At 45.4% G+C, this 27,883-nt stretch overlaps 1 protein-coding gene and 1 long non-coding RNA gene across 10 annotated transcripts in view; one reads left to right on the top strand and one right to left on the bottom strand.

Moving 5' to 3' along the window:
• Positions 1 to 317: 317 nt before the first annotated feature.
• LOC310880752 (uncharacterized protein) lies at positions 318 to 18,159 on the top strand. Of its 5 annotated transcripts, none has more exons than XM_083797046.1 (7): positions 1,681 to 1,971; positions 13,180 to 13,280; positions 13,464 to 13,582; positions 14,266 to 14,389; positions 15,261 to 15,385; positions 15,549 to 16,245; positions 16,763 to 18,159. In XM_083797046.1, the coding sequence occupies exons 1-5, from the start codon at positions 1,827 to 1,829 to the stop codon at positions 15,264 to 15,266; spliced, it is 495 nt and encodes a 164-aa protein (XP_083653172.1). In that variant the 5' UTR covers positions 1,681 to 1,826; the 3' UTR covers positions 15,267 to 15,385; positions 15,549 to 16,245; positions 16,763 to 18,159. The 5 variants fall into 5 exon arrangements, 4 of the variants coding, with proteins under 4 accessions (XP_083653172.1, XP_083653170.1, XP_083653171.1 ...); XM_083797044.1 differs by adding an exon at positions 14,500 to 14,604 and having other exon boundaries at positions 15,261 to 16,245; XR_014571893.1 differs by adding an exon at positions 318 to 1,499 and having other exon boundaries at positions 1,869 to 1,971; positions 13,460 to 13,582; positions 14,266 to 16,245.
• The window catches only part of LOC310880753, a 140,884-nt gene continuing 120,661 nt past the window's right edge, over positions 7,661 to 27,883 (bottom strand). For all 5 annotated transcript variants that reach the window (XR_014571894.1, XR_014571895.1, XR_014571896.1 and 2 more), the window contains 9 exons: positions 27,439 to 27,512; positions 25,298 to 25,416; positions 24,961 to 25,204; positions 20,794 to 20,965; positions 20,027 to 20,265; positions 13,173 to 18,760; positions 11,983 to 12,101; positions 11,430 to 11,658; positions 7,661 to 7,907 (listed from right to left, as the gene is read on the bottom strand). This is a non-coding gene — a long non-coding RNA (uncharacterized lncRNA). The remainder of the gene's footprint in view (positions 7,908 to 11,429; positions 11,659 to 11,982; positions 12,102 to 13,172; positions 18,761 to 20,026; positions 20,266 to 20,793; positions 20,966 to 24,960; positions 25,205 to 25,297; positions 25,417 to 27,438; positions 27,513 to 27,883) is intronic.

The raw sequence follows: 27,883 nt of genomic DNA, 5'->3' as shown, positions 1-27,883 counted from the left end.
GCCTGGCTGCCACCAGGTCATTGTTCCCCCAGTGTAGAGATCAGACCACTGGGCCCCCAGCCCGTGCGACTGCCACTGCCACAGCTTTTGCAGGGGCTCTTCTTGCTCTGACAGGGACATAGGACAGAGTACGAAGGGTGAGAGGCTGGCATCTGAGAACAAGGCACATGAGCTGGACATCAGACATCACGGCATGACAGCTCTTCAAAAGCCTGCCTGGAGAGAGAGATGCTGCCTTCAGACAAATCCGGGACAGGGTAGCACAGCCAGCTTTGCTGGATCTAGAAGCCCTGCGTGTGTCTTTCCAGCTCCCAGGATAAACACAGGTACCGTTTTCAAATAAATATTTATGAAAAGAGTTGCCTATTATTTATACATCTGCTGCTTCTCCTTCCCGCCTGGCTTCCAAATCTCTCCTTGGACAAATCTAGTTGTGCAATCGGTCCTGCACTGGCCTCACTGGAAATGCTCCACTTCAGTCTCCCCCGGAATCACTGTAATTTGGGGTAGGTGGAACAAGATTTGCCCTGTGATGCTCACTTAGAGAAACACCAAGGGACTTGCGGCCATCTGGCCATGGATTATAGCAGGGCGTATTTCTATGGGAAGTGTATGCAGGGGGGTTAGTGTCAGAACGTCTCGATGCTCTTGACAAGAAAACTTATTATTTTTCTTTAAGCTGTGCATTGCATGTGGTTCCCTCGCTTGAATCACTCGAGTATCACGTTGGATCACATTGTACCCAAACTAATCTACTGCATCTATCAATCCATCTGTTTGTGTTGAAGAATTCCCAGAATGGGAACATGTCTTCAAATGTTTATTTAAAGTATTTGGCCTGGTTAAAGACTTCATATAGTCTTCAGGGAAATGAAGAACATTGCCCTGGGTTCAGCTGTGCTGCAGATTGCAACAGTAAGTGAAGGGCTTTGTGCTCTTCCAAGCTAGGAAACGGCTAGATGGGCTGGAGGGAAATGGAAGGTGGATTGCTTAAGGATAGCAGATGACAGATAGCTTTGACAACTCACAGATTAGGAACGATATGGAGAAGGGTATTTGTTGCTAGGAGAGTTATGTCCCAGTCCCCAAACTATTTTAACGCTGGGAGCAAGCAGCAGTAGAAGCTTTCTGTATGATACCTGCACATACTTTGTGGAGGGGCATCGAGCTCTGCCATGCTTCTGTATGAACAGCGCTTGCTAAATGGGAGGTATGCTTCTCCCTGACTTCCTAAAATCTAGAGAAAAAAATAAAAAAGATGGTGCGTGATTGGACCCTCCATGCTTCAGAAATACCTCATCTCAGCAGAGCTGGTGTTCATATACACAGGGCTGCCTGTCACCCTGCCGCTCACCTGCCCTGTTCAATCAGTCCTGTCTGCTGCAGCTGTCCTGGGTTAGAGTTAAAAGGGGTGAATCCCACCAGGCAGAGTCTGCTTCAGGAGGAGGGTTAGGCTGGTGGTGGGTTTTGGAGAGTAGTGCTTTGAGGCGAGCCTTCAGGTGAGTGTTCAGGTGTTCTGTGTTGCTTTATTAGCTGGGGGCTGAGTTGGAGCAGGAGGGTTCAGTGTGAAGATGAGAGTCTGAGGTTACAGAGTTGCTCATCTGCGATGCTGGGTGGGGTGGTGAGGAGGAGCAAGAAAAATCAGAGAAGAAAATAAAAGGTAAGGAGTGGCTTGGGGAACAGAAAAGTTGGCTTAGGCTGTATCTTGAGTCTGCAGATCAGAGCTGGAGGGGGCATTGATTTATTTGTTTATTCATTTCCCACCTATGGCTCTTAGAGATGTGTTACTGAGGGGCTGGAGGTGGGTATCAGTGTGTAATCCCTAAATGGGGCAGCTGGCAGGCAGCTTGCTGAATGTCTGGATGCAGGATGTGGCCAGGCAGCTCTTGAGCTTCTGGAAGAAGTTGAATGGATCATGCTCGGAGTCCTGTGTGTGCCTGAAGCCCACCCTAGAAGTGCAAGAACCAGCTGGTAATGCCTCTTTTCACAAAGGAAAACTAGATTTACGTGGTTGCGGGGGACCAGAAGTGGGAGGAGAGTTTGGTTTTTACTGTGTTCACCATGTACCAGCTCTGTCTGAGCCTAGCCCAAGAGAGCCTGTGGAGCTTGTGGTCTTTTTCTTCTACAGCGTGATCTCTGCTGGTGGCAATTTGATTGTCTGATGCTCTGTTGACAGTTAATGATTGTCACAATTTAAAAAAAAAAAAAGTTATTTACCAATTTTCTTTCCCGTGGAGCTGCAAATAATAGCAAAATCAATTTAAACCACATAACGCTAAGAAAACAAATAGATTATCCACGATGACCAAATTAAGCTGCTCACAGAGCTCACGGTGATTCTGCTCAGTGGCTGCTGTGGGGCTCTGAAATAATTACTGCTGGCTGCCAACTGCACGGCGTGTTGGGGCTTTGGGGGGAGCACTGGGTCTTCAGCGGGGGCAGAGGGCCACTCCATTCAGTGGGAAACGTGAAGATAACTGCTGATACCATGTAGGCTTAATAGCACTTAAGTGTGGCTTTTTTATTTTTAACTCTTCAAAAGAAGTACGCAGATAACAGCAGTGATATGAGGGGTACTTTCCAAGGTGAAATGCAGAAAACAAATTCACAGTGGGAATAAGTTTGTCTAGTAATGATGAGAAGAGTCAGTTTTCTCATAGTAAAAAGCTGTGTGGGGCAGCGGGGAACCTACAGAAATACTAGAACAAAAACATATTTTAGGAACAAAAGCAGAAGAAAGGTGGGAAAGAAAATAAGAATTGGTGGTGGTGGTTGTTGTTTTTAGGCTGTCTTACCTGCAAGACCCCATTTTAGCTGTGGTAGGGTCAGACTGCTAGATCGCATGCTCTTAATTTTCCTGCTCTTAATGACTTGCTCCTGAAACACTGTTTTCTGGTGTTAAAAATTAAGCTGAGATGCAACAGGAGGGAAGGATGGGGCCTGGAGCACGGTGGGCAGTGGGTTACTCAGAGAGAGGCTTCTAATGATAGAACAACGTTCTCCTCTCTTTGGAGAGTGGCAAATCTATGACAGTGTTGGGCTGTCACTGTGGGGTCAGAGAAGGGAGAAGAGGGATGATGCCAGCTCTCCTGAGGGGACAGCTGCAGATGGAGGCAAGAAGTGAGGGCGCAGTCCCAAGCTGAGGCATTTGCCCTAGTGCCAAGCCTGGGGTGATGAGTTTTGTAGATGTGAACAAAGGGGCTTGGGGCACAGACTGTACCTTTTAACTCAAAATGCTGCAGCAGCAATCAGCACTTTGACTCCGGTTTGCTCAGGTATTTATTTTTTGCTTTATCCTCATGCACACCTGAATGACTTAGTGGTGAGGTTAGACCTCCCCTGGGCTGTGTGCCTCAGTGCAGGCCAGGTCCTTGTTCCCAGCAAATGCTGGTCACCCGCCTCAGCTGGGCGGCTTTGCAAGATGTGCAGTCTTTGCGTTCAGCGTCCTGCCCAGGCATCGATCGCCTTTGCATCACTTGTGATAGGGCTGGACCAAAGTCCAGCCAGGCTGCGGGACCTTGTGAGCAGCCGGAGAGCCCTGTTAGAGGACTCCAATGGCCTGTGTAATGCTGGGCTGGCAGAGGAGCTGGGGATGGTCCTCCAGGATCACGGGAGGGGTGAATTATTTTAAGTCATAGGGGCACTGTCACCACAACTGTTCATCCTAAGGTTGGGAGGTAGAGGCTGGCCTTTAAGGAAAAGCTCCAAGGAAAGCCGTACAAGCTGAAACATGGAGCCTTTATTTGCCCACCAACAATAATTCCTAAGCCTTTAGGCCTTTTTTCCTCCAGTAAACGCTGAGGCACCTCTCTCATCACACTATGGCTCTGTCCAAATATAATGCAGTCCCATTTATGCTTAATTTATCTTTCTACTACTCATGTCCTTTCATGAAAAAAGATGAACTTGCCTAGATTTAATAAGAACAGTTATTCTTCTTTTTTCCTCTTTCTAAAGACACAGCTTGAGGAATTGATGCAAACTTGCTGACTTTCTTCATTATAAGAAAAGGAAAGAAACAGTTGAAACAGTTCCCTTGGTAAACAACAGATCTAAACACCTGGACACTTCAATGTGAAGTGGCATTCTTCATTTGAAAATTGGCTTTTTTTTTTTTTATGGGGGTGAAATAACTCAAAGAGAAATAGAGTATCAGGTGGAAGTGCTATCTTGAGAAAGTGCTCCTACTTCTAACTGCCTGCCCTGATATTGGGAAGATGCTCAACTCTCTCCTTTTTTGATGAAAGCAGGTGGCTCCTGGGTTGTTTTTTATTATTTTATAGTCTTCACAGTGGAGAGGAAACTACCTTCGGAAAACTTCTGCCACTTTCCCTTTGACACCTGGGTTCCTGCAGCTTGAGGTTGCTTTTAATGTTATTGTGTGTAATTAGGTGGAGAAAGAAAGGGGCTTCTGCAGCCACAGTGATGTTCACTTGAACGTGGAGTACACTTGAAACAGGATTAGCAGCAAGCTGATTTAGGGGATGGAGTTAAACAATGCAATCCTCCCAAATCTGGCTTTGCGTATGGAAAAGGAGCTTGAGGAGGAAGGGGCTGAGGGCAAACCTGCTGCCTGGCTAGCACCAGGAGGGCAGCCTGGAGGAAAAACCCATGGACTCAATGGGGAGGCATGAGCCTGGCAGTCTGGGAGGCTGCTTCTGCAAGGAGAAAGAGGCTGGCGTCCTGAGGGCCATGGGATGGGTGGGTGTGTGCACGTGGGGCTGCGGGTTGGGTGTGAGCAGAGGAGGACACTGAGCAGGCATTGTGATGCAGTGCACCGATGCCTGCTCACTCTGTCGCTGCACCTCAGAGACGCTTGCTGTCTGGCCAAGGGAGATCTGTATGTGCAGCATCTTAAAGAGGTGCGTCCCGTCTCTGGATGTGCTGTGGCATTCTCTGGTTGGGGACAACTGTGTTCCCTGGAACAGCAGACCCCACAACTTCTGATAGCTCACCACCTCCTCAGCATGACACGGGGATGAAAGGAAGCCTTTCCTGGAGAGGAGAGCTTTCAGACAGGTAGGATAAAAGGAAGCAGTGTGTTTATCCACCAACCAGATTATAATTCCAGGAGGCAAAAAGGAGGTGTGAGAGTGCTTGGAGTTTGAAGTTAGATTTAAAGGAATAATTAAGGGTTTTGCCACTGAGTGATGGCAATGAGCTGGCTGGAAATAAATCAGATTGCACTTGGAGGAAGTGACCTGGAAATATATTACTGCCTGTCCCCTAGCCAAACCTCATCACCATAGGGCGTCATTGAGTGGTGGTGAGGTAACCCAGGCCGGAGCTGGGGAGGGCTCAGCCGGGGGCCGAAACCTGCTGTGCAGGGCTCTGGGGACTACTCAGTGGCCTTTGTTCCTCCAGACCACAGAAACCTCTGCTCTGAACAGACCAGCCCTTGTTGGTACAGTTCTGTCTCTCAGAAATGCACACAATCTTTTATTAAAAACCCTACAGATGAGTTAACAGCTGGGAGAAGCTGGAATATGATTAATGTCTTGTGAATTAGCCCTGGAGGTGCTTTATGGAAATAAGATTTACAACACTATTACACGTGGTCCTGAATGCATTTTACATTTTTAAGTGAGGAGAATGAATGTTTCTCTCTGCTCTGCTCCCTTCCCCTGGGCTCCTGCAGAAGTATGTGCCTGCCCGATGTGGGACAGGAGGCTCTGGGGTGGGGGGAGGCACTGGACCGTGCAATTAATTGAATGATCTTACTGGCCCCGGCGCTTTATCAAGCAAGAAATCAAAATGCGCCCTGACATGTAGGATGTGATTACAAGTCATTAACAGAGGAATTATAGATGCTAGGATGGAAAGAAGGGATCTATTGGGCTGCTTTGTCCATCCTCTTGCTGCCAACACGGGATTGCTCCTGACAGCATATGCTTCGGTGCTTCCAGAATAATTTAGCTCCTGACACCTTCCGAGCAGCACAGTGCTTCAAGCTCTCCCATTTATTGCAGTGTTTCAAATGCTCTAGTTAAGAGTTTCCTTTCAGACTTCTCAAGCCTTGCTAGAGGGAGAAGGTAACCTCTGCGGAGGCCCTGCCTGGGTACGTGCCCCGTACTGAGGGGGATGCTCCTGGAGACCTTTCTTGGGAGGAAAGACCACTCTGAGCAAATATCCCCTCCTGGGAACCCTCTGCAGCCAGACCCGTGGTACCCTGGGCTTACCTCACTACCAGAAACAGACTGAATGACCCTATGTAGCAGCAGCAAACCTCTCCCATTCTTTATTTGTGTTATTTCTCATCTGGAAGAGGAGATGGACTCCTCTAGTCATCTTGGGGGAGAAGGTGACAAACCAGAGGCATCCACTTGGGTACCTCTAATAAAGCAATTGTTTTGTTGGTGATTAGGTGGTAGAAGAAGAGCTCTGAACTGGCTTTGAGCCCATACTGATTTCGGGGGGATTTTTGTGCCCCAAATCCAGTAATTTTCTATGAGAACCTAGTATGTTAAAAAGCTGTATGTAGATGGAAACTGTCTTGCCAAAACACTTTGCCATATGTAGGGATCCTCAGGCTTGGCAGTGAGCCTTGCTGCTAAAGTCCTGGCTCTGCCCTAGGAGATCTCAGTTATCTTGCCCCCTAAATGATGCTGCCCTATTAAAGGGCCCAAACAGACCCGTCTGCCTGTCTGGGACGATACCCTGCCACAGGCAAGCTGCAGGCTATAATTATCCACTAGCTCGCCAAATACTTTTCAGTAGGGGAATCGATCCGAGAGGAATCGGAAGCCCTGCTGGAGCAGCACAAAGCCCAGACAGCTTCTGGGAGCGACCATACCTGCGGGCACGTGGAACCAAAAACGTGCCCAAAGCCCCTCAGCAGCAGGGAGCCGGGGCACTGCAGGACAGGGAGCCATGGGTTAGCTCTGTCCTGAGAGCAGCCTGACCGCGGCAGGAGGCGGCCCCGTGCCCGCCCCCCGGGCTCGCAGCAGAGCGGCGGCGCGGTGCCGGGACGCTCCCGGGGCCGGCGGCGGTGCCAATGCCTCGCCGATTTTAGTTTGGTTTTTGTTGCCATCCAGTGGCAGAATTCGGGAACTGAAGTCACCCCTAAAACTGCCTCAGAAGGTTGCACGGTGTAATCTCAGAGCCCATTGCTCTCGCCTCGTTTTTTGCCCCCACCGATTTACCTTCCGTTTGGCGTTATTTTTCCATTAGCTGTTGGCTTCCCACAAATTCAGCCCAGAATCTTCCATGTGGAAGGGATTACATACGTTAGTTTTATAACCCATGGCTCCCTTGATGTTTCAGCCCCTTGCAATGCACAGCTTAAAGGCAGCAAAAAAAAAAAAAAATCCCAGAAGATGAATATCCTGTAAATCTTCTGGAAAACAATTCAGAATATATTGAAGAGAGGCAGCTCACCAGGGACTCCAAATGTGCTAATGTGCCATCTTTGACCTTACCTCTGTGCTCGTTTAGGCAAAAGAGCACTGAATCTGCAATTAGCAAAACTCACATTGAAGTGTAACAGATAAGTAAATGTTACTGGCTTTTGTTTTTTAGTGACTGCCAATCTAGCTATGGATCAGAGCATTTCTAAGGTGCTCTTTATTTTTTTTAAGGCACTGGATTAAGATAGTTCTGCTCCCAAATATCGTATGCATTCGCACAGGCGAACCTTCTATACACCTAACTTCTAACACCTGCGAACTTTCTATACTGTTGCTGACGTGAAGTTCACAAGTCTTTAATCTGAAATTGAAATCTTCCAAGAACCCCTATCTGAAGCTACATGAAAGTCACCAGGCACAGACCTGCACTTCTACCGCACAGGCAAATAATCCTGGAGATGTACTTCTATAAACTCTGCACTATCTTCTACAGCTCACTGCAGCTCTCTTGAAGTTGAAGAAAATATTCCAGGCAGAAGGTCTCCATCCCTGCTGTTCTTCCTACAATAATAAAAAAGATTAGTGATGACCGTGTTTTCATAATTATAAACCTATTCTTTAATTGTTTAGGAAAAACTGTCAACTTCAGAAATATTTGCTGGACACTGTGCACCTTGACCATAAATCTGTGTCGTAGCACTTGCCTTCTTCTGGAAATTTCTTCTTGTGGCCTGGATTCATTCTCCTCAGACCCTCTATAGCTAATCGTGCCATAACTGACTGGGTTGTACACATGTATATATACACACACGGTGCTGATTGATGTAGTGTAGTTTGATTTATGGCAAACTATTTTGTTGATAGTTAACAGCGTTACAGCAACTAGAAGTAACTGTGCAACAGGTTGCTGATCCATGGCTTCATTTTTTTTTTTTTTTACAAAGGGCTCCCAAGGAAGCATATCTGGCAAAGGAGCTAGAGATGGCTTAGCAACCTCACCTATTTTGGGGGGGGAATGGAGGGGAAAGAATATGACTATTGGAGAGAAGAGGGTCTTGCTGCTAAAGGTACAGTGGTAGAATAATAAACCTGTCCTTAATCATACATATGAACGGGTGAAGATTGCAACTCAAAAGCAAAAAAGTTGGAAATTACTGATACCAAAAAAAAAAAAAAAAAAACTAAAATACCACCCCTGCTGTTTCTTGTGAGGCAGCACATCACTCTGTGCCTGTGCTAAGGAAATGTGCTTGCTGCATGCAGGAGTTTTCTATAAGGTGTGTTAAGATTTGCTACCGACCTCCTGTTGTATTGTTGGTTTTTTTTTGTTTTATTTTTTTCCCCTGTATTTATACTGTGCCCTGCCCGACTCGGGGTTTCTGGGTGTAATGGCTGATATGGAATTGCATAACCTGAATCTCAGAAGTACAGAGGTGCCCGGGGGATAGTCCTTGCACACCTCTCCAAGGACAGGCATTTAGTAAAGGAGCTGGAGGAAGCCTTCTGTCTCATGCAATTTGGGGTTTATAAGGCACTGTTTTACCTGCAGTCACATATGCAGAAAGCATCTTCCTACTTTCCAAAGTTCACTCTTTAATGGTTTCTTTCTGAATATTTAAATGAAGTTGCCATTTCTGAGCTGAGGAAACAAGACTAAGTGAATGGGGATAGAAAAGATGAGGTGCTTCACTATTGGTTTGGGGTGGATTTTTTTTTGTTGTTCTCTTTTTTTTTTTCTTTTCCCTGTATAAAATTTTGGCCTTTCTCCTCCACAGCATTTGACACTGCAAAGCACACTTTCATCGGCTGCCAGAATGATGCTTGGTCTTTGGGTGTGCTTAACTACAAGTGGATGCATAAGTGAATCTGCAGCCACTGTGTCACTGCATCCTATTGCCTTGTGATATGTATATAGGAATTAAAAACAGCAAACACTTCTGGTTTAAATGTGCAGTGTCCATACCAGCCTTTTAGCCAGGTTCACACTGCTGTTTGGACTGTGATGTTTGTGATGCAGTGGCAGAGGAGATGTTCAATGTTCTGGCTCAATAGGTGTTTGGAGGCGAGGTGGGCTTTGGTCTGCCTGGGGAGACTAATGGTCAGTGTCCTGCCGATTGGCACAACCTCTCAAGGTCCCAGAGGGTTTTAGGAGGGAAATGCAGTTTGCATTCACCCTGCTGGGCACCTGGTGGTTCCTGGCTTGCTGGGAGGACCCCAGCTGCCAGGGGAGTTTCACTGGTGAAGCCGTGGACACCCACAGGTAGGCTGACTCCAGTTCCTTGTTCTCCTTCAGACATGCATGGTTCAGATGTCTCCATGTGAAGCTTTCAACCAAAGCTGTGTCTGTAGGCCTTAAAGAGAAATAAGCACTTCCAGAGGACAACTCCTTCCAGTCACTGCAGGGAGAGATGTGTTGTGCTCTGGAAGTGGTGTAAAGTCCTGTCTGTCCCTCTTCTCAGCTTGTGACTTTCTTAGGTCAGACAAAGCATTAATCTATTTTGTGCCTTAACTCGTTCATGATGATAAATAGAAAGTATGTCAAAAGGGCTTCACTGCATTATAATGAAGTATTCTGTATTTCCATCACACTTTCCTGCTTCGCATCATGCCATGAGGTTAAGACCATAAAAGCCATGTAGGAGATTCTGACTCCCCCTTAATGATCTTTAACTTCTTCAAATGTTTTTTGTAAATCTTAGCTTACGTTAACTGCTAGCCTATATTTATGGCTCAGCAACCATAAGCAAGTTATAGCTGATAAATGAGGCAAAAGCTAAAAAGGGAAATTTTCTGACATCACAACAGATTTAAAAAAAAATCATTTGCATCTATTCTGGGAACTCAGCTGCCATGCTGGCACTACATGCATTGTCGCTGCAGCTTGAAGAGCTGTCGTAACAGTATGTGGAGGATTCAGGCAAGCAGGATTCAGTTTTGTCCCTGCTATCCCGTTTCCTACAATAAAACACCTGTAAATTGGAAAGAAGCAAAGCCCAGCCTATGTCTGGGGTGAGGGCAGTCATTGCAGCAGCCTTAGCAGTTTCTCACAGTCATATCCAGCACTTGAGGCTACTTCTCTATCACATCTGCCTCCATCTTATGTTCTCACTCCACAGGGCAGCCCAGATCTGCCAAGCAGCAATGCTGCTTGGTGGTGCTGATGCCCAAAACAGCATAAGAAAAGTGTGGCCACCTTCTTTCCAGTTCCTCTGGCAGCAGGACTGGGTGGCTGGGTACTACAGCGACTGCCCTGTGTCTCTGGGCTGATTCTGGAGATGTGGGTTTAGCACATCCCACTCCGTACACGTGGCCAGCACTGAAGAATGGTAACTTAGTGAAAAACACAGAGCTGGCTTTTAAAACTGAGACATGAAAAGTAAGTCAAGAGCACTTCATGCTTCTCTTTCGATAGCTTTCTTGCTACAAACACTACCATGAGAAAAACATCTTTCTGCCAACCAGTGCTGTGCAAAAATGTGGCATGCAGGCATCTCAAGGCCTGCAAAAGCCTTCAGATGCTTACAGTTTGCTGGTTATACTAATGTTTTGCCTTGCCTGACCTATCTCCCCAGGGAAGCAATAAAAATAACCAGTTTTAGTCCACTACTTGGCTGCTAATAGTCCACTTGTAGATCTTGGTCCCAGCTGGGCCCGCTTCTGCCCAAAGGCGGTTGTGTTCAGTAAGTGGCTGCGTGCATTTGCAAACAGCCACTTACAATAGAAGCAGGTGGCTGCCATTTTTCATGCAAGAAAGCTCTTTGGAGAAAAGGAAAGGAGGCAAATGGAAAGAAGAAGGGGAAAAAAAATACAAGGCATCTATGAGAGGAAAGTCTCTGTGCTGCCCTGGTTAAAATGGATAGAGACAGAAAATGTGCATAAATTAGAAGATAAAGAGAAGCACTTTGTCAGGACATAGGAGGGAGAGGAAAAAATGCTGCTTCTCTGCCAACCACAGCATCCAGGATGACCCTCTCTGTTTTCAATTTCCATCAGTATGCAATACCTAAGTATTTTCCAGTGAAGCTGCAGCCCCCTGTACAGCTAATTTAAGCCTCCTGATTATGACTTCCTTCAGTGAGTTACCTTGTCTTGACAGCTTACAAGGAGTATGTATTTTCCCTGAGGTGCTGCAGACCAGAGGTGGAAACCTGCAGCTAAGCACAAAGAGAGAAAATGGCAAGAAATCACTTCGCTGCAAGCTTCAGAGCTCTTCTTCCTTGAGTAGGCGAAAAAGGAAACTTCTAAACTGCCTGTCACATCCTCTCACTGGTAACAGCCATCACCTGGAAAGGGGACAGCACTGAGCTCGTCTCTGGAAAGAAACAATAGAGGAAAAGTGCTGCAGAATGCTCTTGTTCAACACCACTGCCGAGCAGGAGCTGGGTTTTTTGTATCAAAGGAAATTCTACCATTTTTATTTATTTTTTAATGCATAAGTGTCAAAAATGAAGCCTTTGAAATTTCTTGCCTTGTGACAAGTTGGGGGGGGGCACTATCAGTCTATCAAAAGACTTGATTTTGTTGTAATATTACACTGAATTCCAGTCCCTGGTCTGTTCTAATACCCAATACCTCATCTATATGCCCACATCATTTATTTACATGAGCAGATTAGAGAGGGTGGTTAGCTACTGACCTTTGACTTCCCTGTCACTCCAGCCATCTGAAGGCATCACACGAAGCCCCCAGTAGCAGTATGGAAGCAAACCAACGCCTGTGGTTCTTCATTTGGTGGCAGCTGACCCATGGGCCTTCCTGCAAAGGGACAGCACAATGGTAAAAGTTTACGTAGGATTGAGGAGAAAATGGTCAATTAATGAAAGATGTTCCTCCTAGGGCTGCTGAAAACAGAGAAATTGCTTTTGCCTCAGAGTCAACGGAACTGAAAGGATTCTGAGCGTGACAGAAAAAGTATTGTGGTCTTGCCCTGCTCTTATCTTCCTTTCCTTCACTTTTGGTTGATGTTAGGAGATATTGGGACTGGTGTACAGTGGTGTGACTCATTACGATGCTCTCAAACTTAGAACTTTATCTTATGAATTTTATACAAGTATTCTTTTCTGTAAAAAAAAAAAAGTATTTAGAAAGCAAAAGATGAATTTTTTCAAAGTAACTGATGTGTTAGAGTATTACCAACTAAATGTTTTTCATTCATCTTTTAGAATAGAATGTCAGTTTTGTATGTTGATATTCTATAATTTCACAAGATGTTTTTACCCCCAAGCACACGTCGCATTTGAGCCACAACCAGTCCTAGGTCAGGAATTTCTCGGAACAATGTTTAACACCAACCCCTTAAAAAAATGAAATGTGAAAAGCTATCCTGGGTGCAGCTATAAGATTTGAATGAATTCTACGTGCTAGCTGTACTGGTGTGTAGGTGATGTCATTCCAAAATAACTGCAAAAAGTGCGCTTTTCAGGGATGTCTGGATTGGGGAACTCTGCTTGAGCTACCATAAGAGGGATTTTTCTAGTTATGAGTATCTCATGACTCTGGGAGTCAGAGGATGTGGAGGCTTCCCTACTCCTCAAAGGGCTGAAGTTAAGACTGGCAGGTGGCTATTCCTACTGTGGATTTCATAGCTGGACAGTGCAGCCCTGCTTGTTCATCGCTTTTGGTTAGGAATGTTCAATACCACTGGTTGTGGTGTTCACACAACACATAGCTGCTCCTTGCTCCTCAGCGAGCACTGGCTGGGCTGAATGCGGAGGGCTATGCTTTACAAACTGGGATGCACGCTGAGCAAACGAGGGACTCTGTGCAAGCTCACTGGTGATTCTGTCTCCAAGGACAAGTATAAAAATCTGTGGATGTGTACTTTACCTTACAGGGAGTCTGAAGATTGCTGGAGAAGTCAGAAACTGGCTGGAGCATACCCAAAGCAGTGGGAAGCTGAAGATTTCTGGGGTGTCATCACTCTCTAAATCGCAGGTGATAATTTCATTATTACTTTTGCAGATGTATCTATGGATATCTGAGCAGTAGATTTCTTCTTTTCTGATTGGGATGAAGAAATAGAGTTTTTTTCTTCACTGGGATTCAATGAGGATTGCAGAGTTGAGACTGGGTCCTACTGCTCTGTCAGACCCTAACAAATTCTTTGCTTCCAGGGAGCTGCGAGCCACTTTCCGCTTGGGCTGGGCTGACCTGCAGCTGGGGTGCCTGAAGCTCTGCAGCAGCACCCAGAGCATGAACACAGGGCAACAACAGACCCTTCGGACCTTCCCTTCTCGGTAAGTCTAGATGTGCTTGATGCATGATAGATTGAGACAGCACAGCAGGCATTCATCGGTGAATCACACATTTTGAGAGCCAGCACAGAAGTATTTCTGGAACAGTCTGATGAGAGCCCCACTGAGCATTACCTCTGCCATTCTGGCCATGCCCAGTTGCTGCTTACTAACGGAGAGAGGAGGGAAAAAAAAAGGTTTTCTTAATTCATCTATTTCTTTCTCTTTTTTTTTTTTTCCCAGCCTAGATCAGCTGAAGCCAGTAATAAGTTTCCATCCTTCAAAAAATTATGTATAACTTAAAAACTATGAGACTCAGGGATTAACACTAATTGTATTAATATTTGCTCAGCAGATTAGCTCTGAAGAGCTGATAATTCATCAGCTTTGTTCACTGTGGTTTAGTGCCCATGAATTCCCTCTCTGGAAGTGGCTTGCTGCAGCATTTCTGTCTTTTGAGGTCAATGTGATGAGCTGCGTGGGTGTTTTTAGACACGAATCACATGCAAAAGGCTGATTCTTTTTTTTTTCCTGACATACTAGAGAGCTTTAAAAAAAAAAAAACTTCCAACTTCCTTTTCAATTGAAAAACAGTGCAAAGTTTCATATTCACTGATTATTCTCTGTGCTCCAGAGCTGTGTAACTTTTTCATTACATAGAAAGGGCTGGTGTTGTGTGGTTTCAGAAGAGACACATCCAGTTGTTCCAGAAAAGGGAAGCTGTCTTGGTGTTGGGTCACCTCCCACCTGCAAGAAACTTTCTCTTGGTTAAGAAGTGGAGCAGCCTCCCAGAGCCATGGGCCCTTCTCTGTAAGTTGCATCAGTATACATTATTCTGTCGGTGCTGTAGTGACTTCATTTTGTGTCCGAGCTAGCAGTTTGGTCATTTTTTCTGTGCTGTTTGTGTTTTGATTATTCAGATTGGAGTTGCCTGACTGAAATCTAGGTCTGTTTGCTGACTATAGTGACTCTGGGGGCACAAAAACTAGCCTTGAATGCTACCTGCATTTGTGGGCAAAGGAAAGGTAATGATTGCTAAAGTGATTGCTACCTCAAAGGGAGAACAGGGATTATGTTCAGCTTGCGTGGTCTTTGCTTTCTGGTGGACCATGTGCCCAGCAGACGCGTAGAACATAGCCATTGAAGGCAGTTGTCACAGGGAGGTGAAAGAGCCCTAGTTCGCCTTAGCTGAGCCTGTGACGCTGGTCTCTCTTGCTTTGATCAGCTGAATTACAATCTGCTTTGTAGTGTTTGTGGGCTTGCTGTGTCTTTCAGGAAGTCAGGGAATAGATTGTTTGTCTCTTCTTTTTCATAGCTCAATTACTGAGCACTGCTGACTCCACAGGGATGCTGGGGGGCCATACCTCTGGCTTTTGTGCCTTGGGTACCTGAACTGAAGCATGGATATTCAAAGTTTCTCAGTTTAATTCCAGCTAATGTAGACTTTGGGATTTTACATTGGTTAAAATGACACTTGTAGGATTGGAAAGCATAAGTGCTTGAAGAAGAGATATCATCAGGTATTAAACTCTCATTTGAAAGTTATAAATCCTTAGGCAAATAATATCCTTTTTTATTAAAGGAACACTGGCAAGCATCACCCTGATACTATATTTAGCTTTTAAATTAAGTGTGTTCTGAGATCTTCATTTGCTGAGTGGCCTAAACCCCTTGTCTGCAGCACTGAGGCAATAAGTGCTGTATCTGTGAAGAGCTCTAGGACCTGTGGACTGATGTCAGAGCAATGCTGGGAAGAGGCTGCGGAGCTGCAGTGCCCTTGGGGTGAGATGTTTAGCTGCTTTTAAGGTAAGTCATGGTCTGCAACCTCTCTTCCATCCTTCACCTTCTAGAGCGCAGTAGTTATGAAGAAGCTTTTAGTGTCTGCATGTGTTAATACTTAAATGCTTGGGCATCTAGACTTGTGTTTCTTTGTGACTTGGAATGCTGAATATCTTCTTTTTTGATTCAGGAAAGAGAGACTGTTAGGAAAATGGACATATTCAGCCTTCTGAGTAAGAAGTATCCTAGCGGTAAGGTGAAACGGGTCACGGGGGACGTGCAGACGACACACAGGGACATGCGTCACCTTTAGTACCTTGCTGGTGTGGCTGCCAGGCAGAGGAATGAGCTTTTGCAGATGTAGTTCTGCAGTGCTTGCTGTATACTGGAGCAAGTCTGCACATCTACAGACTGTGCACTGAGCAGTGGCAGAGGGATGGGAGTAAGGCAACAGCTTCTTGGCATGAGGGTACCGTTAGCTGGCTGTGAACTGCAGCTGCTGAGCTCTGCTGCTCCATGCCCTCCTCAAAAAAGTCAGCAGTACAGCTTCCTGAGGAAAAGAAGGCAACTGTTAAATCGGCACCAGTTTCTGAACTGTAGTGGGTAATGTCATAAAATCCCTGTGTATTTTACCTAACAGATCTTGGTATGTCCTGGGCTCACAGCTGCATCCCACTAGCTATGAGAGATGCCCCACCACACAGGACATGGTGCATCACTGGCAGAATTAAAAGGGGTGCCCGGGATGGGTCAGAGGTGTTTCAGCTTGAGCAGGGTCACTCTTTTCCTTTTCTGACAGGAAAGGATCAAGGTGGAGAGAAGTGTGAAGAAGAAACTTTTGGACACCTTGGAACTTATGAAGAATTTCTTAAGCTGCCAGCCAGCCGGTAGGTGTAAATGCTTCCTAGACATTTGTATTTCTTAGGATACATCTCACAGGCCTCACCTGTGAGCAAGGTAAAGGAAACGTGAGCCATCCTTGTGTTTTGCCATGAACCCAGGTGCTCATGTCCAGCTCAGTTATTGCAGTCTGTAGCACTGGCTGTGGGCTGAGAACTGCCAGAATAAGACTGCAAAGCTTTCTGCAAGATTGTCCTGAACCCTTGGCATAAATATATGTTGCATAGTGCAGAAAAAAAACAAAACCTGACTCTAAGTCACTCTCTGTTCTTAGGATATCCATGGATATTACCTATTTAAAGACTTAACATGTTACTGAAATGATGCTATTCTGGATGAAACTCAGGCTTGTGTTGTAAGCAGGAAAAAAAAAAAAAAAGGAATGTGTATGGGCAAGGGAGCTGCCATGGGGAAATCTCACTGAAGAGTTACTTTCTTCTGGCTGCAATTTTGCTTTTTGCCTTTTTTTCCCCCTCCTCTCACAAGAGCCTTTTGTCTACACAGATGATGCTGTGTCAGTGCAGCAGAGATGGAAAGAGCTTTAAGCCTCAGCCAGAAGCAAAATCCCAACCCAGATGAGCGCTGGAGGACACAGAAGTTCCCCAAGCTGGTGAGTGAACAAATCTAAATCCTAATGTCAGGGACACGCAGCAGAAGCAGAGTGTGGTATGGCTGAGGCAGCCTGCTAGAGCACTGCTCTGACCCTGTGGGAGCGTCCTCGCTGTTTTTCCTACTTACTCTAAGCTGAAGTGCAAGGCCCAGCTGTATCTGTATGGATTGTACAGCCCCATCCCAGCACAAGATAACCCTCCTGGTGCTGGGACAGAAGAACTTGGCTTCTTCTGAGGTTATTTCTTCAGTCTCTCGTAACTAAGTGGCACAACCCCTCTTCACAGAGCATTAACCTTTCTCTTTGCTTGACTGGCTGCACTGTGGGTAGAGTGAAAGTGCCTGGAGCATCCACACCTCATATTTTGATATTTTTAAGACCAGGCTCTAGACTTGTCCCTAGTTACAGTCTCTGAATTACCCCAGAAAAGAGGTATTTTTGGACACACAGGTACTTGTTGCTGTTGAAGAACCCGTAACTCATCTCTTGGCAATGTTTTGACCTGCTGTTTGGGGCCATCTGGAGATACAAAAAGTGAGCTTGTTTTCCAGATAACCCTTCAGAAGAAGCAGTCGCGAGACTTTGCATTCATTACACATCAAGAAAATGCTGCAGAAGTAAAGAAGCAAGCCCTAAAGCATTTACTTCTTGCAGCACATTTGGTGTTACCCTCAGGCTCTGCCTCCAGCAGCCTGCACTCCCCTCACTGTGGAGCTGTTCCCACAGGAAGAGTTGAGAACAAACCCCATGTTAGCAACATGCAGCATCATTTCTGCTCTTGGAAATCACATTTGGAGAAAGCCGCAACTAAGACAACGGGACACGTGGTTTGTTTAATGTACTACTAATATTAATTAGTAAATAAGTAGTGATTGATTGAGGTTTACTTATTTAAGTAATAAAATTATTATTTCCTCTTGCAGAAGAATCCCAGCTCGGCACAAGAAAGGACAGCTCACCTTGCTCCTCAGCTGCTGCTTTCCACCCAGGTCTCAGTTGGGAAGATCCCACTGCTGTGCTGCTGGAGCTGACAGGTAGCAGCTGCCAGTCCCATTTGTCTCCCAGATGCATCACTCCTCTCCTTTCAGTGCATCACAGCTGGAAAAGGAAGTGGCCTCCCACTGTTTCCTTCCCTCCCTCCCACCTCTTTTACAAATTTTGTTCTTGTACCACCTTGGCTCTTTTCTCCTTTTTAGAGATAGTGCTTAAAGTAATAACTCCAGCTACTTACATTAACAGCTACTACCTGGAAAGCCATAAATAACTGTCATAAACTAATATTAATGTCACTTTTAATATGAATAAATACTGGAAATGGGAGAATCTGTTGTTTTATTTTCCTTGTTGGAGTGTTGGGGAAGCAGCTATCACTCAGACATGCAACTCACTCCCCTGCTTTCCACATTTTGGAGCTTGAAAAAAGAGCCTCAGCTCTGATGAGGTCTGAGGGCCCTGCCTACACTTCCTCCCCCACCAAAACTGCCACCTTAATCCCCCAGCGTGGCCTCAACAATGGCCTTGTGGAGTGAAAGGCACTGAGCTGGCTGGGCAGTGGCAGTGCAGGGAAGCACTCCCAATGTGAATTAGTCCAGCATAGCCCAAGGAAAGACTGGCACACTTACCCAACAAGTCACTTACCTGCAGTCCTCAGCCCACAGGGCACGGCTGAAGCTCTGCCACAGCTCCAGGGTGGCTGAAGAGTGCATGGTCTCTTCCCCACCAGACCCTCAGCAAGACCCTGCACGGTGCAGCTGCTGGAGGTTCACCGTGCCCTGCATCCCAGGCTCTGCTGGGACAAGGGCCCCAAACTCCTCCGGGAGTCCTTCCCAGCACACCTCTGCTCTGGCAGGGACTGGAGTGCTGCCCAAGTATTGAAAATTCCCTTTTCCCTGCTGGAGAATTGAGGCAAGGGAGAAAGCTCACAATCAATCCAGATCAGAAAGCTTCCTATTCTCTGACCTGTTATTACTAAGGGAATCAAGTTCTTACTGTGCCCTGCAGCCTTCTCTCAGCCACACGATGGCAGAAGAAACAAAGATCTGCTTTTAAAATAGCTGCTGCAAATAGGGGAGGCACCTGCCTCTGGATGTGCTGCTGAAAATACACTCATCTCTTACAAATCCAAGAACCCACCAGGAAACCAGCCTGGTCAACAAAAGGGGGTGGGAGGGAGCTGTGCTACCTGTCAGTTCGCCTATAGCATCTCCAGAGAGGTCACAGCTTCATTTCTCATGCAGAAGGTCTCACACCATGTCATCACATAGTCACAGAATCATAGAATATCCCGAGTTGGAAGGGACCCATAAGGATCATCGAGTCCAACTCCTGGCACCACACAGGCCTACCCAAAAATTCAGACCATATGACTAAGAGCACAGTCCAAACACTTCTTAAACTACAACAGGCTTGGTGCCGTGACTACATCTCTGGGGAGCCTGGTCCAGTGCACAACCACCCTCTCAGTGAAAAACCTCTTCCTGCTATCCAGTCCAGATGCCACACAGGACCACACGAGTCTCCACATCATCCAGTGACCACAACAGCATAAAGAGCAAGCTCCAGTATTTCATAACAGGCAACTGGAAATTCAACAGCACAAGGCCCTGAGCCACCTGACAGAACTAGACCTGCTTTGTCCCCCAGGCAGTTGGACGGGTGACCTCCAGAGGTCCCTTCCCACCCGAATTACTCCATGGACACATCTGTTCCAGGTCAACCTCTGCAGACAGCTCTGCTCCATCCATCTCTGCACACTCTGCCTTTGGCAATGAGGTGTCAGACAAGCTGAGTTTGAACTGGAGGGCCAGTAGAGGTCTCAGGGTATCTCCTTACTACAAAGCTATTGCTTTAAAAGCCCAAGAGCTATGCTTACAGCCTGGAACAACAATGCTTTTCCCTCAATCACCTCACTTCCTACCTCACAAGGAAGAAAATCCAGAAGCCAGCTTCAGAAGATGTCTTTACACAAGAGACAAAATCCACATTAGAGCCCTGAGTGCTCAGAGTAACAAGCCCTACTTCAAGCCATCACAACAGAAAAAAACAATGAGTACTGCACAGCATCATGTGAGAGAAAGCCAAAGGGCTGTCAATGATTACAATTCCACTGACTTTCTATGCCACCAAATATCATGAAATCCAAAAAAATAGTGCCTTACCATCTGCTGGTTCAACTGTATGTTGTTCCAAAGACAAGATGCACTTCGGTCAGCCTTTCACCAGCCACACAATGCGGGAGAAACATCAGCACGTGTCTCCAGGGCTGGGGGTGGAGCCAGTCCCTTTTCTTCTGCCACGTCACATCCATTTCTCCTCAGGTACCGAGCACCATTTGTGTGAGGAACCGATGCTCAAAAGCCTGCGTTGCTGCCAGCACTTCTAAAACAGTTGCAGGACACTGCAAATAAAGATAGTATTTGATGAAGGGGCTGATGGACAGTGCTTAGTTCAGAAAAGCTCCTGTCAATAAAGGCAGCCTCTGACTAGCTCACATTTACTCTCCCACTAGCGCCCCGGGAGGTCTAAAGCTAACTGACCGCTGCTAACCAGCACCAGTTCCTGGTTTATTCTGCTGCCGTGGGCTCACACCAAAGGCTCAGAGGCTTGTTATTCTCTGAGGGGATTTTGTTTGCCAGTGAAATAAATAGTAACTGCTCACCATAATGTGCCAGTGGAATTGGTTTCAGCCTAAGTAAAAACAGCACAGTATGACTCTCTGTTTTTAAGAAGTAAAAGCTCTCTGCACAATTTCTAGGTCTCCATGGAAAGACTTTGAGGCAGCTGCTCCCCAGACTGTTTCCCAATGCAATGAGGTAAATATTATTCATTCTCCAGGAAAAGAAAAAAAAAAAAAAACTTCTGCTAAAAGGAGTCCCTTCAAATGAAGTCCCCTCTGCAAACGCTGAGAAGCACAGAGCTTACTTACCTGCACATCCAGGACTCCGAGGGCCAACACAGGTAGGAGCCTTCTGCCACTGCCCAGCCCCAACATCTCCTCCAGCGAGCTGTAGCAAAGCAGGACATCAGGACATCATCCCTCCTGGCCACACTGGACTCCAGCTCTCTCTCATCTGGCAGATGATCTCACACAGCGACATCTGTTGCAGGAGAGGAGGTAAAATTATGGTAATAAAAGTTGAGAGAGGATCTCACACAAGGGAAAGGTGCTGTTTTAGCTGCGGTCTCTCTAACTAAGGCAGTGCAACCCCCACACTTGCAAACTTACACAGATTTCATCTGTTCAGACACAGCTAGGCAGGGTGTGCAGGGATGTGCTGGGGACAACTGTCAGCATGTGTCACAAGCACTGGACTGGGTAGGAGAGCAAGATGTCCAGGACAAAGCCACTTAGACCTCACATCCCAGGTGGCCCTTAACAATTCAGTGGCTACCAGGATTTGGAGCAAAAACTGCTGTCAGGCTCCCGAGACAGTTTTACTGGGCCTTTGACCTGGACCCTGGGACGTGTCTAGTAGCAGGCACACTGTCATGCATCTGTCTCACTGGGGGCTGGCTCTGGGCTGCAGAGGGAGGATGCTTCAGGCTATACTATGGCCCATAACAGCCTTACCAAGATGCTGACTTCTCAGATGCTTGCAACATATCCCCTAGTGTGCACTTTGACAGACAAAGCAGGGCTGCTGCTTTCATGAGCCACAGGAACACAGTGTTGTCCTCCTAAACCCCTCCAAAACTAGACTAGCAGCTCACAGCTGAGGCAAGGTAGCCCATTCAACAGCCAAGATTTTTGTAGTCACTGTGTGGAACAGATGATTCACCATAACTTCCTTACTTGCACAAAAAAAATGCCATTTTTCCAGAGATATGCAAAGCTTCTGGCTTGCACATAACATGCATTGCTGGGACAATCTAACAAGCTTTGTTTTTCACAGCTGTGACTTCTCATCACAGCAGTGGTTAAATTGCACCTCAGCTACTCAGTTTCTTCTTCACAATTGTCTAAGCTGACTTCTATAAAAGAATGAAGAGGTATCAGCATTCATATTGAAACTACATCGCATCAGCCTGGTCTCTGCTGAGATGTGGCAGCAGCTAACAGCCACAAACAAGCATCTTTTAGCTCAGCTGTTAGACCATTCCCAGCCTGCAGTGAGGGCCAGCTGCTCTCTTGGACGGGGAGCCAGGATCTGAGGGAATAACCCACGTGGCAGGGCAGGACCTCACCAGCCAGGACTCACCCCACCACCCCGGAGCAGGAACCAGGCAGGCCGGGGGCAGTCAGAATCAAGCAAGAGGCCAGATCACCAAACACATCCATAGGAACAAGGCAGATCCAAGGTTAAGTTGGGAAACCAAGCCATAGGTTAGGGTCAGGTCCAGCAACAATAGGGCCTGACACAACCCCAGGGTGGCCAGACAGGGCCATAGCGATGAGACGGATCCAGTGCCACTCCTGGACATCAGCCTGGGCCACCAGTCCACAGAGCAATAGGGTTGAAACACCAGCAGCAGCATGGCTGCAGCTAAAACAAAGCCCATCTCCCCTCCCCAGCAGCTCAAGCAGGTACTGAAGGTCTGGGGTTGGGCTTACATAGGGTTCTCAGTCCCTGGGGCAGGGTGTGGACAGGAGGGCACAGGTGAGGCTGCTCAGGACCATTAAGGCCCATTGGTGCCATCTGAGCTCTGACACTTATTGATCAAATTGGTCTGCGAGATCATATACTGCTGAGAGGGTCCTGGCTGCCAGACAGATCGTTTTTAACACATCATTTTTTTTTTTTGCCATTCATCTTTTTAAACAGGAAATTAATATCCTCAATTGATGTAAATTAAGATTTTCTTCAGATTAATAGTGGGGATTTGCTGCTCTCTACCTGCTGAAATGATTGTCCAAAGGCCTAGGTTACAAAATTTCACCAAATTTTGGTACTCGTTTTAGATCACGCAGTTACGAACAATGTCAGTATAATAGACATCTAAGCAGTTTCTTACAGAAAAAAATAAAAATAAAAAAAAGTTAAAATAACCTTTTAAAGCTTCATTGAGCTTGCATAGCAGAGTCTGCCCTGCCAGTTCTGCTCTGGGGCTATCTGTTGCACATGGCATGACTAGAAGTCTGCTTCTGGAAATAAAATAAAATAAAGTAAAATAAAATAAAATAAAATAAAGTAAAATAAAATAAAGTAAAATAAAGTAAAATAAAATAAAGTAAAATAAAATAAAGTAAAGTAAAGTAAAATAAAATACCTTCTGTTCTTGTTTGAAAAACCCAAGCAGAAAAGGATTCAGGTAGTGACTCCCTTTCCCTAGACAGACTGTATTAATCCCACCAGTGCTCCTTCCTCTGGGGCAACGTGGACATCAGCGACTGCTACAAAGGGCATTAACCGAGCTCTAGCTTTTAGCTGAGCAGTTGAAAATAAGCCTGGAGGTGAGGTTAATTGCGAATATCACGGGTAGCTCCTGCCTGCCCCAAAAGCGCCCCGCTCGGCGTGATGCCTGCGGCAGGCGGCGCTCCCCACCCACAAATACACCAGAGCCGGTCACCGGCTGCATGCTGAAAAACAGGAGCTGGGCAAAAAAAGAAAGTGTTTCCTTCCCTTCCCAGCTGCAGTGAGGAGCCCCTCGCTGTTATCCCTACGGAAGCCACAAACTGGATCCAACCCTCAGCTGTGAGAAATAAAGGCAGGATTAGTGGTGGCATTGGACACCTAGAGCCTTTTGGACAGCAAAAGGAGAAGGGTAAACTTCAGGCATTTTGTGTTCTGAAAAGTCTGGGGTTTTTGGCAAATACAGCCACACAGATCAGCTATGCTGCCTCCTGTAAACTGAAATGCCCTCTTAATTCCTCTGAAAAGAGCAAGACGTGAATGCACTAGAGAATAAATAAGAAATGGTGCTAAACATGGGAACATTGTGCTGTCGTTAGCAATTATCATCCTAAACGTCACTGCTGGCATTCAGCATCAGGAATTGGTGACCTGTGATAATGAAAACCCTTATGCTGACTTCCTCAGGTGGGGGCTTGACTGATTTCTTTAGATTAATAAAGAAAAAATGTAGAAGAAATTTGGTGACAGACATGGAATACATATGTGAAACATATCAAGAAAAATCAAATGCAATATTGTCCAAATATATCCAGCTGATTTCCCTGTGCTTTTCCATCTTGCACAGAAGTTTGGATTCTGAGGGCTATGATGGGTAGCATTAGGTTGATCTAGTCTTATCTCCTACATATACAGAATACACAGTTTTTGCGAGAAACTGAATTAAATGTATCTTGGAGATGGATTCCAAACAATGACAAACTTTCTCACCCAAGCAAGATAATTCAATGCCCCAGTTCCATCTCGCTGGTAGGAAATGGCACCTTCACTGAATGTAGCAAGTTTCTGCTCCCAGCTGTTAAATCAGACTAGACCTTTTGTCAGCACAAACAGCAAGGTCTCCTTTCCAACTCTTGTTTTACAAATAACTCAATGAACAATTTACCTCTTTACTATTGTTTAATAAACTGAAAAGGGACAGTTTCTCAATTTAACTTTAAAGACTTAGTTTTTGTTTTGTTTTGTTTTTTTAAGTTCCCCTTTCAAGTTCCTTTAAAATCTCTCAAGGTGTTCCAGATCCTCCTACAAATGTCTATGCCAGAACTGGGCTCCCTTTCAAATATACAAAACACCAGCCCCTTTATTTGATTTTTTTTTTCTTTTAACTAAAATATTGCAGCTTTGACATAGCCCTCCAGTGACAACGCTGCCAGTGGGGTGCCATCTGCAGTGGTGCATAGCAGAGCACATCGATAACCCCTGAACAGCACCTCTGCACAAGAGGAGCAAAGCAGATGAAAAGCAAAACCAAAACAAAAAGTGGAAACATCTTTAAGTGGCATCATCAATTGGATGTGTTTCATTGATGACAAACTTACAACATCTAAACAACTAGCAGCACTTGCCAGCTCTTTTTTTGCACATTATTTTGCCTACCATCTGCAGTGAGCTAACGTTTGTAGGTCAACATAGTTAAGAAGGACAACAAAGCCAAACCAGGTGCAGATTTGTATGCCTTCACTTACTGTAAGGAAATGACTGACTAGAAGCAGTAACATATTTTGAGAAACTATCAAACTTACTCAGTGTTATTTATTTTTCTCTTTCCTTGGAATTGGCATTTTGGGAAACAAAATTCTTCCTTGGTGTTGGTAGCTATTAAGCTTTGCTCAGCCCCACTTGTCAAGCAAGCGAGCACAACCATCTGGAGAATCTCTTTACTTTGAACACTCTTCCTTGCCTGGACTGAATCCCTCCTTCCGCAGTGGTGCTGCTCTTTGTGCACTGCACAGCTGCCTCTATTGACTCCTGTGACTTCCTTGGGTACTGTGGGAGATGGAGACAATTTCTACTTGGGTTAATTAGAAGAAAGAATTTTTAGCAGGGAGAACAAACAGCAGATGGATGAATGTGACTTACGTCTCCAGACCGAGGAACAGGAGCCATGCTGCAGGACTGTTTCTTATGTCTTTGTGTCACCCACACCATGTTTGTTCCTCAGATCACACAGGCCACCAGCAATGCAGGTCTTCTACATCCTAAAGAAAAACACATTCAAAGCAATGTTATAAAGAGAAATGGAAGTTTTTTGGCACTCAGGAAGACAGGAAAAGAAGTGGTGTGTGGGGAGGGAGCAGGTGAATTTACTCTACAGCTGCTTCAGAGAGTGAATAAGACTATTTGTGCTACTGGCACATTTTATATTCATGCATCCGATACTGAGCCATTTGTGCAGTGTCACTACTAGGAATTAAGAACTAGGAATAACAAATTGTGCTGTCAGTCAGACACGTCTGGAGAAATCCCAACATATATTTGTGTACTTAAAGCAAGTGACTTGACCAGAGCCAGAAAGTTAAACTGAAGCTGAGAAGTCTCCACATTGTAAAACATTTAAGTTGGCAATACTGGGCCAAATTTACTATTGTGACAAGCAGCACAATTCTATCAAACCCCCAAATCATCTCTATCACTGTTTATAATTTACTTTGTGTAGGACACCAATAGGGTAGAGCTTAACACGTCCTTTTCAAAAGCGCATTTTCCATTAAGTAACTTTTTTTCAAACAAAGAACTTTTCATGGGAAGATGAGGGAATCTGCCTGATGAAATATTGACTCCCCCGATACATATTAAATTTTCAAGCATCATTCAACAACTCTGAATTGACTAATGGCCATCACAGCAAATGGATTTCCACCTAAATCTTTAGTTCTTGTCTGAATGATATTAATACACACTGTTTATCACTAATGAGCTCTAGAATATGATGTTAACAGGAGCAATTAAGGGCGCGCCATAACTGTCTGCAACACTGTGCTGGAGCTGAATATACAGCTAATGAATCACTTCCACAGTTCTGTTCCAGTTTCCTTACTGGAAATTATACTTCACATGAGTTATGCTCATTTTAGTATCCAGGCTGTTAGCTTTATCTTTAAATGCAAGTATTTCTATTAAATCATTTGTGTGTGTTTGGAAGATTGCTTACATAAGGAAGAATCATATAGGTCCTTTGAAGAGCTATCCTATTTGTCTGTTTGCTTTTTAATTTGTTGTTCAATGACAGCAGCTACCATCAGTGAGAGGTGCCACAGTTAGGCTAGCTTTTCCTGTGCATGGCATAGTTTTAAAGTTCTCCTAAGGTGCTTCAGTTCAGGAGAACAAAGCTCGATTCAGAGGCCTGTTTAGCCAGGACTGCCAGACCCTGACTTCCTGTGCAGATGACCATAGCACAGAGGTCAGGCACATCAGGTTTTTTTCAGGTCACCTGGTTGAACCCCTGCTCAAGGCAAAAGGGCACTTCTCTAAAAGCTTTGGTGAAGTGCTGGCTTCAGGGGAACATCTGCCTATACGATCCTTCCATGCCACTTGTGGTCACAAGAATTTAAAAGCTAGGATTTAAGTCAAGGAGGAAAGCAAAACACAGTGCTGCACACCTCAATTTTGTTTTGCACTCTTCCCCTGTCAAAGGTTGGGCATCCCTGTCTTTAATGAACTATTTTAAATGCTGAATCTTCAAGGTACTCTGAAATTGTCTCAGCCCTAAGAAGGAAACAAAAGCAGCTACTCAACAGCCACATTCCCAGAAGAGAAGATCAGAATTGCTGAAAGCCTCTAATTTAATGACTTGATCCTACACTTGAAGTTAGACAATTTTTAATACTGACATCTGTGGGAATCTGTTGTAAAGAAAGCTTGGCTTGGAATGGATGAGCTTTCCTACGTTCTGCTATCCTGGGTAATCCACTCACACTATCTAGTCTTGAAGGTGAGTGAAGAAAACCAGAAGTATCATACGACACAGTCATTTGATCACATACTGTGAGAAATTGCTGAGACAAGCCAATGCCAGTTTGAATTTGCTATTCTCATATATTTTGGAAGGAGGCTCAAATTCTGCCTGAAGGTGCTCTGTCAGTTGAACGGAGAGAAAGCTACCAGCAATGAAACTCTGTTCATACACTCAGCTTCGTGCTTCACTGCAACAGAGCTGGCATTCTACAGCTGTGATTTTGCCTTAAATAAGTTCAAAGAAACAGTTTTGCCAGTACACTCACCTGTCTGGGCCGGACTGAGCTGCAGTGCTGTTTCTCTCAGCCCCAGCGCTGGCTGGTGTTTTTAAAACATCCATCTGAAATGCAAGTTGAAATGTAGCTCTTCAACTAGCAAAGTGGAACATGCAATTTCTACCTGTCTTCACCTACAGATATTATCACCACATCTACAAGCACGCTCTGCGCTTTGACATTTTTGATCTCTGACTGATGCTTAGTACCAAATTAGTGAGCAGTTTCTTTTTTATTTTTTAAGAAGTTATCTATCTAAGGACCAAGATCAAAGCACCAAGAGCATCATTTCATTGTGCTGACTTGAATTGCAGTGTCACTTTAATTTGCAGCCACTGAAGCAAAACCTTACCAAAAGCAAAGGAAATACTCCAGCAATTAGCCTGCACTCAGCTCAGTGCTGCACTGCTGCGGCGTTCGGGCTCCTGTGCTGTGG

The sequence above is a fragment of the Anser anser genome (assembly GCF_964211835.1).
Source record: "Anser anser genome assembly, chromosome: 13".
Classification (NCBI taxonomy): domain Eukaryota; kingdom Metazoa; phylum Chordata; class Aves; order Anseriformes; family Anatidae; genus Anser; species Anser anser.
The sequence above is the reverse complement of the archived record's forward strand: the minus strand, read 5'-3'. Positions and strand labels throughout refer to the sequence as shown.

Bases quoted from the DNA above. Each gene is read 5' to 3' on its own strand.
- LOC310880752 (XM_083797044.1), top strand. From the start codon at position 1,827: ATGGGGCAGCTGGCAGGCAGCTTGCTGAATGTCTGGATGCAGGATGTG. The intron at 13,281-13,463 runs GTGATAATTTCA...GCTTCCAGGGAG, and splicing joins CATCACTCTCTAAATCGCAG to CTGCGAGCCACTTTCCGCTT. The intron at 13,583-14,265 runs GTAAGTCTAGAT...GTGTGGTTTCAG, and splicing joins CTTCGGACCTTCCCTTCTCG to AAGAGACACATCCAGTTGTT.